The 14,129-nt window shown below is 40.6% G+C and overlaps 2 protein-coding genes across 2 annotated transcripts; both read right to left on the reverse strand.

Moving 5' to 3' along the window:
• Positions 1-199: 199 nt before the first annotated feature.
• On the reverse strand, positions 200-5,000 carry xiap (X-linked inhibitor of apoptosis). The gene is made up of 7 exons (XM_080901151.1): positions 4,861-5,000; positions 2,565-2,853; positions 1,906-2,455; positions 1,691-1,790; positions 1,481-1,559; positions 1,006-1,045; positions 200-914 (listed from the first exon to the last, which is right to left on the reverse strand). Exons 2-7 carry the CDS (start codon positions 2,802-2,804, stop codon positions 721-723), a joined length of 1,203 nt encoding a protein of 400 aa, XP_080757277.1. The 5' UTR covers positions 2,805-2,853; positions 4,861-5,000; the 3' UTR covers positions 200-720.
• Positions 5,001-8,768: 3,768 nt separating this feature from the next.
• psmd10 (proteasome 26S subunit, non-ATPase 10) lies at positions 8,769-13,982 on the reverse strand. The gene is made up of 5 exons (XM_080900199.1): positions 13,748-13,982; positions 13,541-13,639; positions 13,245-13,391; positions 9,423-9,589; positions 8,769-9,194 (listed from the first exon to the last, which is right to left on the reverse strand). The coding sequence occupies exons 1-5, from the start codon at positions 13,859-13,861 to the stop codon at positions 9,041-9,043; spliced, it is 681 nt and encodes a 226-aa protein (XP_080756325.1). The 5' UTR covers positions 13,862-13,982; the 3' UTR covers positions 8,769-9,040.
• Between the last annotated feature and the right edge of the window lie 147 nt (positions 13,983-14,129).

Genomic DNA, 14,129 nt, shown 5'->3' on the forward strand with positions numbered 1-14,129 from the left:
GGGTCAGTTCTTGTATATTTTACCATCTGCCATCACTTCAGTTTATAGGCAGTCAAATGCCACATCACTCTTACACTTTCTCAAACCTCATCTGATAGAAATGTGACTTTCTAGCTAACATTGCACAATCAGTGCACCGGGATCATCTCTGCAAATACAACACAAAACATTTTGTTTAGTGATGAAATGAAACTCCAAGTCTGCATAATTATTTATTCACACTTAATTAAAGAAACAATAAAATGATTCTTACATTACAATGGTTAACTCCAAGCCCTAAACTTGAGCTTAGAAATGTAAAGGCACAGCAACTGGTTCTATACATAAAACACACAAGTTAAATCCGAATAAATAGGATAAAAGTGGATGAAAATGACAGCAATAACATCAAAGTCAATTTATCTGTGGTAAGTGATGCATTAGAATACATAAACCAAAAGAAAGGCACTTCTGGCAAAATGTGTTTCAAAATAGGAACGGCCCTTTAATGTGTATTTACATCTCAAGGAACTATTTATAAAACCATCTACATCTATACAGATATTTACCATTGTAAGGACTAGGAAAATATAGTTTTACACATTATCATTCTAAGATTTATTAAAGAAAATTGATCCAGAAATAATATTATAGGCTCTCTACTTTACAATTACGATATAATTACAATATTATAATGACAGCGTAAAAGCAGCATTGCGTCTGAGCAAGAGTATATTGTTCTCAAGCAATATAGGTCTTGATCTTCTGTGTTATGTCTTGACAGCAGATCGGACACTTGTTGAGGGCCTGTGAACAATTCTCACAAGCAACAAGGTGAGCGCATGGAATGAATACAATGGCAATATCTCTGTCCATGCATATTTTGCACTGTTTTTCCCTCTGCAGCCTCTGTAGTTTCTCCAGTGGGTCCTCATCTGACATAAAATTAAATAAACAGAAGTCAGCACTGCTCAGACTTTGTTTCATGATGTATCTGGGGCACTGAAGTAAAAAAGAAAAATGTACCTTCCATATCTTCTGAAACTGGATTTTGATGACTTGAAGCCTGGAAGCAGAGAAAAACAAAATCCTGTGATTGAGATCACTGAAGACCGTAAGTCCTTTAATTATGACGCTCCTTTCACACGCTGAAATGGAACACTAAGCTTATTTTAACTAGAGCCCAATCTGGGACTACTGATGATTTTTCTGGTGTAGAAAATTAATATACTCCCAAATATTCATATACACCCATTTATACATATAAAGTGTGGTACATTTCCAAAACAAGTTAGTGATTGTCTGTGAAGAACAATGTGAGCCTTCCTGCTTTGCAATCCATGATGAAAACCTTTCTAAACTAACCTTAAGATTTTCAGCACTGTTCAACTTTCATTTGGGCACATACACCAGACCTCTAGTGTTGATATTGACAGTGCTTTAAGGGAATGTTAATTTGTAGTTTACGCATCCACAACTTGTGGAAAAAGCAAAAACTTACAGCTCTGTCATGTTGTGGTCTTTGTAGCTGGATGCTGTTGACAAATTCTGGCCCTTTGTTTGCCAAAAGGAAGCTGCACCTGTTTTAAAACAGTATATACTTTGATTAAAACAGACGCAAATGCCACAGAACAAAGAAGACAACCTGTGTGTGTGTATAGATATGTGTAAAAGCATATTAAGAAGACGGGGGTACCATAGTTGTTCTTACCCTGGGAAGTGTTTGGCATGCTCCACCCAAGGGTCTTCCTCAGGCTGCCAATTGTTCAAGCCTCCACCGCAATGGAAACACAAGACTGCGTCTCCTCTTCCTGCAAGGATACAAATTACATTTGATTGCATTCACAGCTACCTACTAGAAAATTTAGATCATACATTTTAAAATGTTGCACAATGTTTCTTTAGCCTCAAACACCTGAACATTACCTGTGCTGTAGAAACCAGCTCTGGCAAGCCTCTCGTGGTCAATAGGGTGCCGGACACCAGCAAAAGTAGCACGCCTTGCCTCAAAATTCTGCATTAAGGCCGGGTCATTTGCACGCAGATTGTTGCTGGCATCCTCCTCTATACCTGTCTGGATTGGGATGTTCCCAACATCATGCCCAAGGATAAAGTAGCAGTTGGGATAATGCTTGCTGTGCTCACTCCAGGCAGAATCTCCTGGTTCCCACCCATTCAGCCGACCACCACAGCAGAAACACTGAACCTTGTCACTCTGCCCCACGTAAAAGAAGCCGGCTTGGGCCAGATCTCTGGGTCTCACCGGAGTACGGTTGGGCCAAGAAGAGAAGGTCCGAAGTCGGGCTTCTTCATTTCTCATGTGAGGAACTATAGGGTAGGGGGCCTCATCAACCACTTCACCTGTTCTCAAACGATATTCCACGTCTCCTACTTCTTCACTGATTAGTGCAGTATTGGAATTCTGGTTAAAACTGGTACGGTGGACGCAGGTGAGAAACGTGCATGATGGAGAAAACTGTGAGAATGAGAAAATTAGAATTGGATCAATTTGGAAGAAAACCAAACAGACAAAAAAAAGTGAAATATTAACCACTTCCACTTTTTCATGTTACAAGTTTGATTACCTGCTTGTGCTTGTCTACAGGCCTGTCTCCACTGTACCAATTATCCACAGTCATATTACAGCTGAAACAGCGGACACGGTCAGACTCGCCAGTGTAGAAGAAACCAGCCTGTGCCAGTGTTTCCGCAGGCACCTTGTTAGCAAGGTTGGAGCCACGGAATGAGTCTATGCGTCTTGTCAACGAGGAAAAATCGGGCGCATTGTCCGACTCCCAAAGACCATCTTGACTGAGATCACACATGATTGAAACAGGAAGCTGTAGGGATTTGTTAACTTGATGGACAGATGATCTGCAAATAGAAAGAAACAGGATATGTTTGAAAAAAAAAAAAAATGGTACAGTCTCCTCATTTGCTTGTTTGTTTGTAAACAGACTCTTCAGTGGTTAAATTCCTGCATTTCCATGTCTGGCGCCAGAGAGCCAAACGGCACATCTGCAGGGTCTCTGTACCTTTAAGAGAATGCCAGCCTGTTATCACATGCAGGAACTGAATGTTCCATGTGAGGGATGGGCACTGGAGAGGCAGGTTTGTCTACAGGCACATTGCATATTACACCACATAAAAGGGTTATACTGCTCGAAGATACAATGCAGCAGAGATCTCAAACAAAAGGCCCAGGAGCCAGAATCAGCCGGTTCGGTTCGCTGTACAGCTTTGGAAAATGTGAAAGAAGGAATGTATTTTGGGCTTTTGACTATAGTTTTACTGCTTTTCCTATTGACAGAGACCTCCCCGTTCATAACACACCAAAGTAATTAAGTAATACATAAACAATAAAATGACAGAATAGTTCCTGTTTTATCTGTCTACAATAATAATGTCTGTTTTTTCTTTTCAAAAAGGTAATGTGTAATGTAATGTGTTAGTCCCCATAGGGAAATAGTTCCTCTGCATTTAACCCATTCACCCAGTGAAGCAGTGGGCAGCCACCAATGCAGCACCCGGGGAGCAGTGTGTAGGGACGGTACCTTGCTCAGGGGTACCTCGGGGTAGCCGTTCAGTGGAGTCGAACCCCCGACCTTCCGATCATGGCGCCACCACTCTACCTACTGAGCTATCCCTGCCCTTTTACTCTGCCCAGAGTTTTGTTTTGTTTTTTGTTTGTTTTTTAAAGGGAGGAGGCGAGCATTTTCTGTGAATTAACAGAAACTTTCTCTTTTACAATTACAGCACAGTCTGAGAAATGAGCTGCCAGAACTTCTGAAAGTTTATGCATTTATTTCTTACAATTTAACCCTGGAGAGCTGTGCTGACAGGTTTCTTTGATCTACTGCAGCAGTGTTTCTATGGCCTGAAGAAAATCTGAGAAGTACTGTTGAAATCACCCTTCTTTTTTGATACCTCAAGTATGAGATTTTGCAGATAAACTTCTTAACGCTGAGAGTAAGGGTAGTTTCACTGGGCTTGAGGTCTAAAGTGAGCTTGTATGTGGCCTTAGAAGAAAAATGAGTTTGACATCCTGGCAATGCAGAATATGACGAAAGAGAGCAATAATAACCCAAGGCGTGAAACTATGATTTCAGAATCTTTACATTCCTCAGCGTCATAGTTTGACGCAAATTGGACTTATCGTCCAACGACAGCACACAGTCACCGATTGTGTGCTGGGTCAGATGTTTAAACAGCTGTTTATCAGCTGATACGTTGCCGTATTGATGGGATGCGATCTTTGAACTGTCTTTAGGTGTCTGCATTATTTCAAGTAAATCAATCGCCAGCGTCATCCTTTTATTTTTTTTTTAACTTGAGCCAAGACTGCATCGTCCCACGCATTAAAATGCTCACTTTTTGACTGACTCGTAACTGCGAACGACATCTAACCGAAAGTAAAACCAGCGACAGGGGAGTTTTCCCACAAGCAGTTCCACGTGTTTCTTTTAACATTTATTAATGATCAGAGTGGAGAGGATATAACCCCAGCAAATTCCAGAAAGGCCCCACAGCTTTGCTTCAGTTGAACACGACACAGAAGCCGTACTGTTTCTGGGAAACGCCGAGAACAATGACAGCAACTGACAGCCAAGACCTCGCTAAACCCACACCGTGTTTTCGTTCAGTTAGAAATTAGTCAATACAGTTACCTAAAAGTGCTTTTATATGTAAAATGTAAACACCCAAAGCGACAATCTTGGACTCTGACCTGTGCTTTGGATCTGTACTGCTAGGATCGTAAGCGGAATCGCGAATGCTAGCTTCAGAGTGCTTGGTAGCTACATTAGCTTAGCCTTTTTACCCAACGCTAGCTAGGTCACCCAGTGACTTATCGAATATAATAACGAAATTTTAAATGTTTACCTTTCAACACAGCTCCTCTGTTTCCTCCAGATAGTGTAGAGTGCGAACACCTCGGAAAGGAGACTCCGGTGAAGTCTTTTGTGACCTCCCTGTCAGGAAGTGAAAACAGCCTTATCAGGTGACGTCAGGAAAGGGTTGTGCCGTGGTGGTTTTCCGTGTTTGGCCAGATCTCTTGGAAAAAGAAATTTTTGATATTAATAATATTTTTAAACCTGGATTACTTATGTAAGAGTCAAATTGCATTAAAATGCTTCTACGTTCTGATCAGAATGGGGGTTCGCTCAAAATGGCTTAGTATCGTCCAGGAGAGCTATGTTTATAAGCCAACAAGCTACATTTGTAGTCCGTTTTCTGATTTAGTTGCATTTCAGCTGTCAGCTACGCCGTTTAATTTAAATGTATCTCCTATCGAATCCGCCAGTCACAGAGCAGCAAGCCAATGCACTTAGGAAAATGGCAGAAATGGTAAAAACGACCTCAAACTGAGCATCAGAATGGGGAAGAAAGGTGATTTAAACACGGTTGCTGGTGCAAGATGGGCAAATCTGATAATAAACTGCTAATCTACTGGGATTTTCCTGCAATACTAGTATTTAATAAATAAATAAAATAAATAAAAAAAACTATTCAGTGAATGTCAGTTGCAAGGTATGAAGAAGCGCATAATGTGGTGTGAACACCACACCTTGGTATGTTGTTCTTTGCATTTTATTAAACACACAATAAACATTGAGGTAGATGAGACTCAGCAATAGACTACACCCGATGGCATTCCTGTGAGCTGAGAACCTGTTTGTTTTCAGTTTTATTTGTCATATGCAAGTTAGCACATGGTCAACGTTGTAATGAAATGTGTTTGACGAGCAGCAGTCACTAAGCAGCATGATACAGTAGAAGAAAATATAATAAAATAAAATAAAGTAATAAAAAATAGTAAGGAGCAAAATATTAGAGAGATGTGGTAAAAGAGAAAGATGACTAAATATATATGTATCTATAAATATAAATATATGTACACTAGTGATTAAATAAGAAAATCTTGAAAAGAAATATGAAGGGAGGGCAGATGGGATATTGCACAGGAATGAGCAGCAGAAAATTACAGTATTGCACTTTTAAATATAAATAGCAATAACAATAACGTGGAGTGACCAGTGCAGATTAAACAGAGTACTTGTGAAGCTGCAGGTAGCTTCTGAGTGCGTCCTGTGGACTGTGTTGTGTGTGTTTAAGTGTTGTGGTTGAGGTGTCGTATGGCTTGGTGGTAAAAACTGTTTTTGAGTCTTGTAGTCCGAGCAGACAGACTCCTGTAACGTCTGCCAGATGGTAACAAGGAGAACAGCTGATGTGCTGGGTGGCTGTGGTCCTTGATGATGCTGTGTGCTTTACGGAGGCATCGCTGGAGATAAATGTCCTGCATGGCAGGAAGCCTCATGCCAGTGATGTGCTCTGCTGCCTTCACCACCCTCTGTAGTGATTTACGGCTGCTGGCAGAGCAGCTTCCGTACCAAACTGTGATGCAGCTCGTCAGCAAGCTCTCAATTGCACACCTGTAAAAATTTGAGGTGATGTTGGCGTTCATGCCAAACTTCCTCAGCCTCCTCAGGAAATAAAGCTGCTGGCGAGCTTTCCTGATAGCAGTGTCTGTGTGAAGGGTCCAGGAGAAGTCCTCTGTGATGTTGACTCCAAGGAACTTGAAGCTGCTGACCCTTTCGACCTTGATACCGTTGATGTGGCTGGGCTGGTGTTCTCTGACTGGTTGTTTCCGGTAGTCCACTATCATCTCTCTAGTTTTGCTGATGTTGAGAGTCAGGTTATTTTCCAGACACCACTCGTACAGTGCCATCACCTCCTCTCTATAGGCCGTCTCATCATTGCCTGTGATGAGGCCTATGATGGTTGTGTCATCCGCAAACTTGATGATGATGTTGGACTCGTGTTTAGCAACACAGTCGTGTGTGAACAGGGAATATAGGAGGGGGCTAAGCACACAACCCTGTGGCGTACCTGTGTTTAGGATGAGTGGTGAAGAGGGGTGCTTACCAACTCTCACCACCTGGGGCCTGTTTGTGAGGAAGTTTAGAATCCATCTGCAGATTGGTGTTTCCAGCCCAAGGTCGACGAGCTTCGTGGCAAGTTTTGAGGGGATGATGGTGTTAAATGCCGAGCTGTAGTCGATGAAGAGCATCCTTGCATATGTATTCCCTTTCTCCAGGTGAGTGAGGGTGGTGTGCGTTGCCAGGGCGATGGCATCCTCTGTGGCTCTGTTTGTCCGATAGGCAAACTGAAGAGGGTCCAGTGTGTCAGGGAGGGAGGAGCAGATGTGACCTTTGACCAGCCGCTCCAGGCACTTCATGATGACGGATGTCAGTGCAACAGGACAGTAGTCATTCAGACAGGAGACCACTGATTTTTTGGGAACGGGAATGATGGTGGATGCTTTGAGGGACGTGGGGACCACTGACTGCCTCAGGGAGAGGTTGAAGATGTTGGTGAACACCCCTGCCAGCTGGTCGGCACACACTCTGAGAAGCCGGCCTGGGATGCCGTCTGGTCCTGGAGCTTTGTGAGGATTGACCTTTTTAAAGGTCCATCTCACAGCTTCTGTTTTCAGAGTTAAAGTACTGTACATTTGGATCCAAATTGTACATTTGGATTAAACGACATGAAGTCGTGGATCCAGCCTGGTTTTTATCAGTGGTTCAAGCAGCTGCTGATGGTGCTGAAATGGTTACTCTTGGCCTCTTAATACCAAAGGAACATCATTTAAATGTCACAGCATACTTGAGTGTTGTTGCTCACCTTGGCCATCCTTTAAATACCTAAAAACTATTCATTTATTTTTAGGCAATTTGAAGTTTCCTCAATTTATAGGCTGGCCAGATCCCAGCAAACTCAATGTGGTAGAACATTGGACCCATTCCTAACACTGAGAATCTTTTAGCATGTGCTAAAACTTGATATTTTTGTTAAGTGACAGTCTTTTCACTTTCATGTATTCTTCTTTTTTGTCTCAGAGTCCTTTAAAACTATTATTTACTGTTCTTTCCGTTTTCTCCAGCAATCATTTGGCTTCCATCAACTTATCCATTTGTTTTTTTGAGCTGAGTTACAAGTGAGAGTTGCCTTCCCAGCAGTTTCATGCTTATTCTAGCTTTATTTTCCTTTGTGGTAGTTTCAGTCATGTTCCACAAAAACCTGCTTTGCTTGTGGGGGAAATTTTCCACTTCAGTGTCGACAGCCTGTCATAATGAAGACACCCTTTGCTGCTTCCTTCACAGCCATTGAGTAAAAGGCAGACTATAGAAAAGAAGGCTGAAAACTTCCGCTAATAAAAATGTGGGCCATAATCTCAACATGTGGAACAGGGAACAAGAAACAAACGCTTTGCAGCACTACGTCAATAGGGAAAACCTGGCCACTTCTGTTTTCCACTCACTGTTCCTTGTATTGGCAGTATTATAAATAACATATAACATATATTGCATGACTACTGCAGGATTTAAATAGCTGTTGTGCTGGGAAGTTGTCAGGTTGACATGCTACAAAGGTATGCATTATTTAAGATTTAGCTTAAAAACAATGAAGCTGCACAACTTTTTATTTGTTATTCAGTTAATCTGAAATCTGAGAAGTCCAAAAACGGTTTGCTTAGGATTCTTAATGTCCAGGGTTTTGGGGTGTGGTCAGATAAAGCTCTGTTGCAGATTTAACCATATTCCACATAGCCACACCTATATGTCACCATCACCAGGTGAGAGGTTAATACTGTTGCAGGTAGGCAACAATATTTTCAGTTAGTCTTTAAGGAACCTGGGTATAAGCTAATAATAAAAAGAACAAAAATGTAGGAAACATTCACAATATTTTGTGCAATAATAGCTTAAATTACTAAAGGCAGCAGTACGTCATTCATGAACAACACATTTATTAACAGGTTGAACTTCATGTTTTACATTACAATTCAAATTTAATAGAAAATAGCCTGTGGGGTTTGAAAACCTGTGCTCAGACAACAAATAAGATCTGTGCAGTCTCAAAGCACCATCTGAGTCCATCATCTCATCTTCCACACGGACCGCTTAAGGAGGACTGAGCGGGATGGGAAATCTTAGAATGTAACTTGGCGGTTGGTGGTGGGGATTTGAGCTGGAACAAGACGCGTCGGTCAGATAAAGCATCATCCCTCCACGATCTGACGGAGTATGTTCCCAAGACTGCCCTTTGCTATCTGGAGCGGGGTCTTCTCCTCCTTGTTCTCAATGTAAATGCTCGCTCCATGTTCCACCAGCAACTTGGCTGCTTCAACACGCTCCTCATCGCATGCAAGATGGCTGGGAGAAGAAAAAAATAAAAATCAATGCATAACTATAAATACAGAAATGCCTCCCCCCCCCCAATGCTAATCACACTGTATAGCTAATGTAATGTGGATGATAACTTCTAGTACTGCTAGGATAAGTAAGAAAACATTTTATTTTTAGGTATAATTAGAGTTCATCTTTGTATTCATATTGCATGATGTTAAAAAAAAATTGCATGTGACATATATGTAATCATACAGAGGTGTGTTGCCCTGTGAGTCCTGAATATTTGTTGATGCACTCTGTTTGAGAAGCAGCTGGATGAGCCGGTAGTTGCCCTTGGCAGATGCTCTGTGAAGAGGCGTAGAGTCCAGCTTGTCAGTAGCATTGGGGTCTGCTCCATTTTCCAACAGCAGCAGGGCAATCTGCAAAGAGGTAACCATGTTTCATTCACAAGCTGAAAACCACACTTTTACATCCAGTTATTTCTAGTTTCTATGAAATACCCGTTTTCAGATCTCGTCATTTTGGTTACCACAGTCATGTGGAAGTTTCACGTTAGGAAGTGAGACTGAAAGTTAGGACAATCCTGACTGGGAAAAGAAACCTGTGGTTGAAATAAAATCCTGTAAATGTACAATGAAATCCATTCATGTCATGTCCAAGTCCTTGTGAGAGAAGACGATGAAAAAATTCAGTTTCATGATCTTTTATATGCACATTTGATTTAACAAAAAAAATGCATCTTGATTGTTGCAGTGTGTTGGACCCCGTTTCCCACCATCTCAAGTCTCCCATATATACATAGGTCTTTATTAAATCTTTGTAATATTAGCAATGATATAGGTACTGCAGCATACATGCTACAACAATGCCACGATTTTTGAGATAGCTATGTCCTTTTATTGTTATATTATTATCAGTTATATTGAATAAAACATTCTTGTCATCTTAAAAATAAAGCTGCAGATAGTGATTTTTTTTTGTTTTTGTTTTTTTTTGTTTTTAAATAAAGCTGACAAATCATCTTTTCTTATATCCAAGGGATCCTTCTCAGAGAGCAAGACGGGATGTATTGATGTATTAGTGATGATGGTTCAGAACAAATAAGAAATGTTCAGTAAAACCTTCTAATACTCCAGATAAAAACAAATACGGAAATAAAACTTCATTACATGTCCAGAGGAAAGGTTAGAGTCTAACTGAAAACTGTACATAAGCAGTGAACACAGCGGGAACACATTACAAGCACGTGTTGACGGTATCTTTGTAATACCTCTATGTGCCACAAGGGGGAGACAAATATTCAGCACAACAAGTTTATTGTTAAAGAAAAGCTGTTTTGTTTTGCACATTTGAGAAGTATAAGCAACCTATAATTATATTTTACTTATTCCTACAGGGTTTCCTTAAAAGTACTAAAGCTCATATCTACAAGTTTCATTCTAAAGAGAAAACTTTATGCTGATCTAAGAAAAGACGAAAAGGCACAATCGAATCCTGGTACCCTGGATGAGAACATGTTTCAAAAATTTAATAACCTGTTGCGTGTACAGGGCGTGACTTATAGGTGACAGAGAGTGGTTACTCATAAGCCAAGCCCTGTGTGTATAGGGCGCAGCGATAATAAAGGGGTGGTAACACAGGGGTAATAAGAAAAAAAAAAAAGATAACAAGAAACAGCAAGACGGTTGTGGGTGTAGGTGATGGGATTGCTGTTTATCTTGATGTGAGGAAAGTAAAAGCAGCAGACAAAGGTACATTAGTCATACTATACGGGAAGAAAGAAAAAAAATGTAATGAAAATTATCTTAATAAGAAGAGGAGGGCTTTTAGACATTCCAGCAAAGGCAAGCCACAGAATAAAGGTGTGCTGTAGGGTCCAACACCTGCCTCCCCCATGGATGCCCCAGTCTCAAGCTGGCCTCCTGCCATGCTTACTCTATTGAAGTGCATTTATCCCCCTTTCCTGTGTTCTGTTGCACTTTCTATATTTGTGTGTGAAGCACCAGTAGAGCTTGTGTAGAGAACAAGAAACCCACCGGTGTAACCCACCATTCAGCACCCCACCTGTAGCATATTACAGGGCCCACCTGCAGGAAGCGAGGGCAAAATTTGAAAAAATAAATAAATAAATAAATAACAGCAACAGATAAACAATTAATTTGAATTAATATGCAATCATTCCTAATGATTATTACTATATTGAGAGCCAGTGTTATTGTACTAATGTCGGGTAAACTGGGCCCTGAAAAGTCCTACTTTGCATAATTATCTTTTTTCAAAATGCTTAGGACGCATTAGCTCAGATCACATGGCCATAGCTGACTGAAGTCTTGGTGTGTTTCACTTCAGCTTTCAGGGGCTTACCCACTGTGTCTAAGTGTAGAACAAAAACTGATGACATCGCAAACTATGGAAATACCAGCGGGCACCAGTTCTACCCCTTTATGCCTACAGTATAAATCTGAAAATACCCTATCAGGCTTTTAAGGTTGTGGGTAAAAAAGCTTAAGAGTCATCTGCAGCACCAGGAGTGGCAACAGCAACCACAGCCAGGTTTAGTGTCACCCACAGTATTCACAGTGTAATTACTGATGGCACTGTAGAAGTCAAAAAAAATACATACCTCACTGATGCATTTGTTCCAAGGGCACATGATGCACTAATGTATTTGGAGCAATGATGTAAACATTTGAATAAACAGCACATCTTGGAAAAAAGTAAAAAGAACAAAACAAAATATACCAATATATACCCACAAGAAGTGTACTGTTTAATTGTAGTTTTTCCAAGGCTGAGGAGGTAATTTGTATTAAAAATAAATAAAAATAAATAACTAAATGCAGAGTCTTTAATATATTAACACGTGTGTACATGCGTGAGACATGCTTCATCAGTCTCAAAGTTTTTCTCGCTTTGGTCAATGAGGATTTCTCCAAATCATGCGCTGGTCATACTTATTGTTAGCCTGGTATAACTTATAGCTTTATTTAGAACTGTGCAAAACACGTTTGTTGTGTGTTCACAGAGTAGACATCATCAAGACATGACAATAGTAAAAGTGGCCAGTGGGTGTCACTGTGGAAATTGTTTTGAAACCTCAGTGCAATCCTGGCACAGCTGCTTCAAATGTTTCACTACTTCACACAGCTGTGCTTTGCCCATCACTAGAAGACACTCACAGCTGTACTTCTCCCCTGAGCTACACCACTGACAACAATTTTAACCAAAAGTTTCACATTTAAATTCATCACTCCATCAGATGTGTTGCCACCGATTTCAGTCCAGTTCTTGTGTAATTTGTCATACTTGAGCCTTTTGTCCCTATTTTCCTTCCTTAAGAATGGCTTCTTGATAGCCAACCTTCAGCTGAGACCATTTCTGAGGCTTCAGTGAACAGCAGATGGGTCAACAGAAGTGCGAGATGCATCTTCTCAGGTTCTATGTCAGGTCTTTCCTTGATTTTTCCTATTTTTTGAGAAAATGACTTAAATATATTGTTGCATTTGTTGTAGATTGCCTGCCACTTCTTTTGTCGTCCACTTGTCCACTTTCATTTAAAGGACATACTGCACACCGTGGTGAGGTTTGCCATGTTTTTGGCGTACAAGACATTTTATGCCTCTTAATCTTTTTTTTTTTTTTTTTTTTATCTCTGGCATTATTGTAGATTTAACTAAAGAAATGGGAATGAATTGTGTTTTCATGACAAGCTGCTAGTAACAAAGTGCCTAAAGATACTATTTAAAATTAGTTCTTTGCTAATTCGTCTGTTATGTGCAGCCAACACTGGCTCATTCCTGGAGTTAGGTGTCTTTTTTTGTTTGTTTGAATGATTCATAGGTTAGTGTTATGTGGCTTATATGGAAAAAATACTTCTCTGAAATTTGTGAGGTATAAGAACTGGACCGAAGATAAGTGGAAAAAGCAGACAAATGTCCAAACTCTTTTGCACAACACTATATAATTAATTATGTGCAGAAACAAAGCACCACTGAACTAAACGGGGAGATAACACAACTGTATTAACTGACTGCAGAAGTATGGAGGACTAATACTGCAACCTGTGGATGTTACCTCATATCTGTCTTTGGAGGCGGCGTAGTGCAGAGGGGTGCATCCATTTTGATTAACTGAGTTGAGCTGAGCTCCTTTGGATATCAGAGATCTCACGATGTCTTCTCTGCCTGCAGATGCTGCAATGTGCAAAGGGGTCCACGAAGCCTGAGAGCGAAAAACAAAACACAGACATCAGTGGCATCATTCTGAAACAATGTGTTCATCAGTATATCTCTTGTATTAATGGTCACATGGCACCTTATAGGGAAAAGTCTACAGAAGGAAAGAATTAATGTACCCACAAATAAACTTACATCATCTTGCAGGTTCACTTCAACTCCCATGTCAAGAAGAAACTCCACAATATCGGTGTGTCCAGCAGAACAAGCCCAGTGCAGCGCGGTTCTCCGGTCCTGAAATCACAGAAAGTTGTGTTGCTTTAAAAAGAAAATTATTATTCCGATTTACTGTAGGGAAAAACGAATTCCCGCAGGCTGTACTGGTGGGTCATGTGTTCTTACCTGGTCTGTTTTGCAGGCAAGCGTTTTATCTGACAGGATGCACTGTTTTAATTTCTCAAACTGCCCCGTGTAAGCAAAGTTACACACCTCCACATTGGACACAGACCCCTCCATTCTTAAAATATAGCTAAATGTCCAAATAAATATATTAAAGCTTACTGAGGATACTCTTTAGTTATTTCGTTTAATAAACCACAGAAGCAATGACTCAGGAAATTATGAGTTCTCTTTCCGCGCTGGTCGACCTTTTCTTTTCAAACTAAAACTCCATCACCAAAATGGTACTGACTTTGCCACGCCACTTCCGCGTTATTATCCACACAGTCAACATTTACTACCACTATTGTTTCCTTAAAATGTAAAAAACACGACATGAAAGTGG

The sequence above is a fragment of the Rhamphochromis sp. 'chilingali' genome (assembly GCF_963969265.1).
Source record: "Rhamphochromis sp. 'chilingali' genome assembly, chromosome: 13".
Classification (NCBI taxonomy): domain Eukaryota; kingdom Metazoa; phylum Chordata; class Actinopteri; order Cichliformes; family Cichlidae; genus Rhamphochromis; species Rhamphochromis sp. 'chilingali'.

What these genes read in the sequence shown, in the direction of transcription:
- psmd10 (XM_080900199.1), bottom strand. Translation starts at nt 13,861, where the DNA reads ATGGAGGGGTCTGTGTCCAATGTGGAGGTGTGTAACTTTGCTTACACG. An exon ending in AAGTGAACCTGCAAGATGAT is followed by an intron (nt 13,392 to 13,540) that starts GTAAGTTTATTT and finishes TTTCGCTCTCAG; the next exon opens with GCTTCGTGGACCCCTTTGCA. An exon ending in TCACAGGGCAACACACCTCT is followed by an intron (nt 9,195 to 9,422) that starts GTATGATTACAT and finishes TTCTTCTCCCAG; the next exon opens with CCATCTTGCATGCGATGAGG.
- xiap (XM_080901151.1), bottom strand. Translation starts at nt 2,804, where the DNA reads ATGTGTGATCTCAGTCAAGATGGTCTTTGGGAGTCGGACAATGCGCCC. An exon ending in CTGTAGACAAGCACAAGCAG is followed by an intron (nt 2,456 to 2,564) that starts GTAATCAAACTT and finishes TCATTCTCACAG; the next exon opens with TTTTCTCCATCATGCACGTT. An exon ending in AGCTGGTTTCTACAGCACAG is followed by an intron (nt 1,791 to 1,905) that starts GTAATGTTCAGG and finishes GTATCCTTGCAG; the next exon opens with GAAGAGGAGACGCAGTCTTG.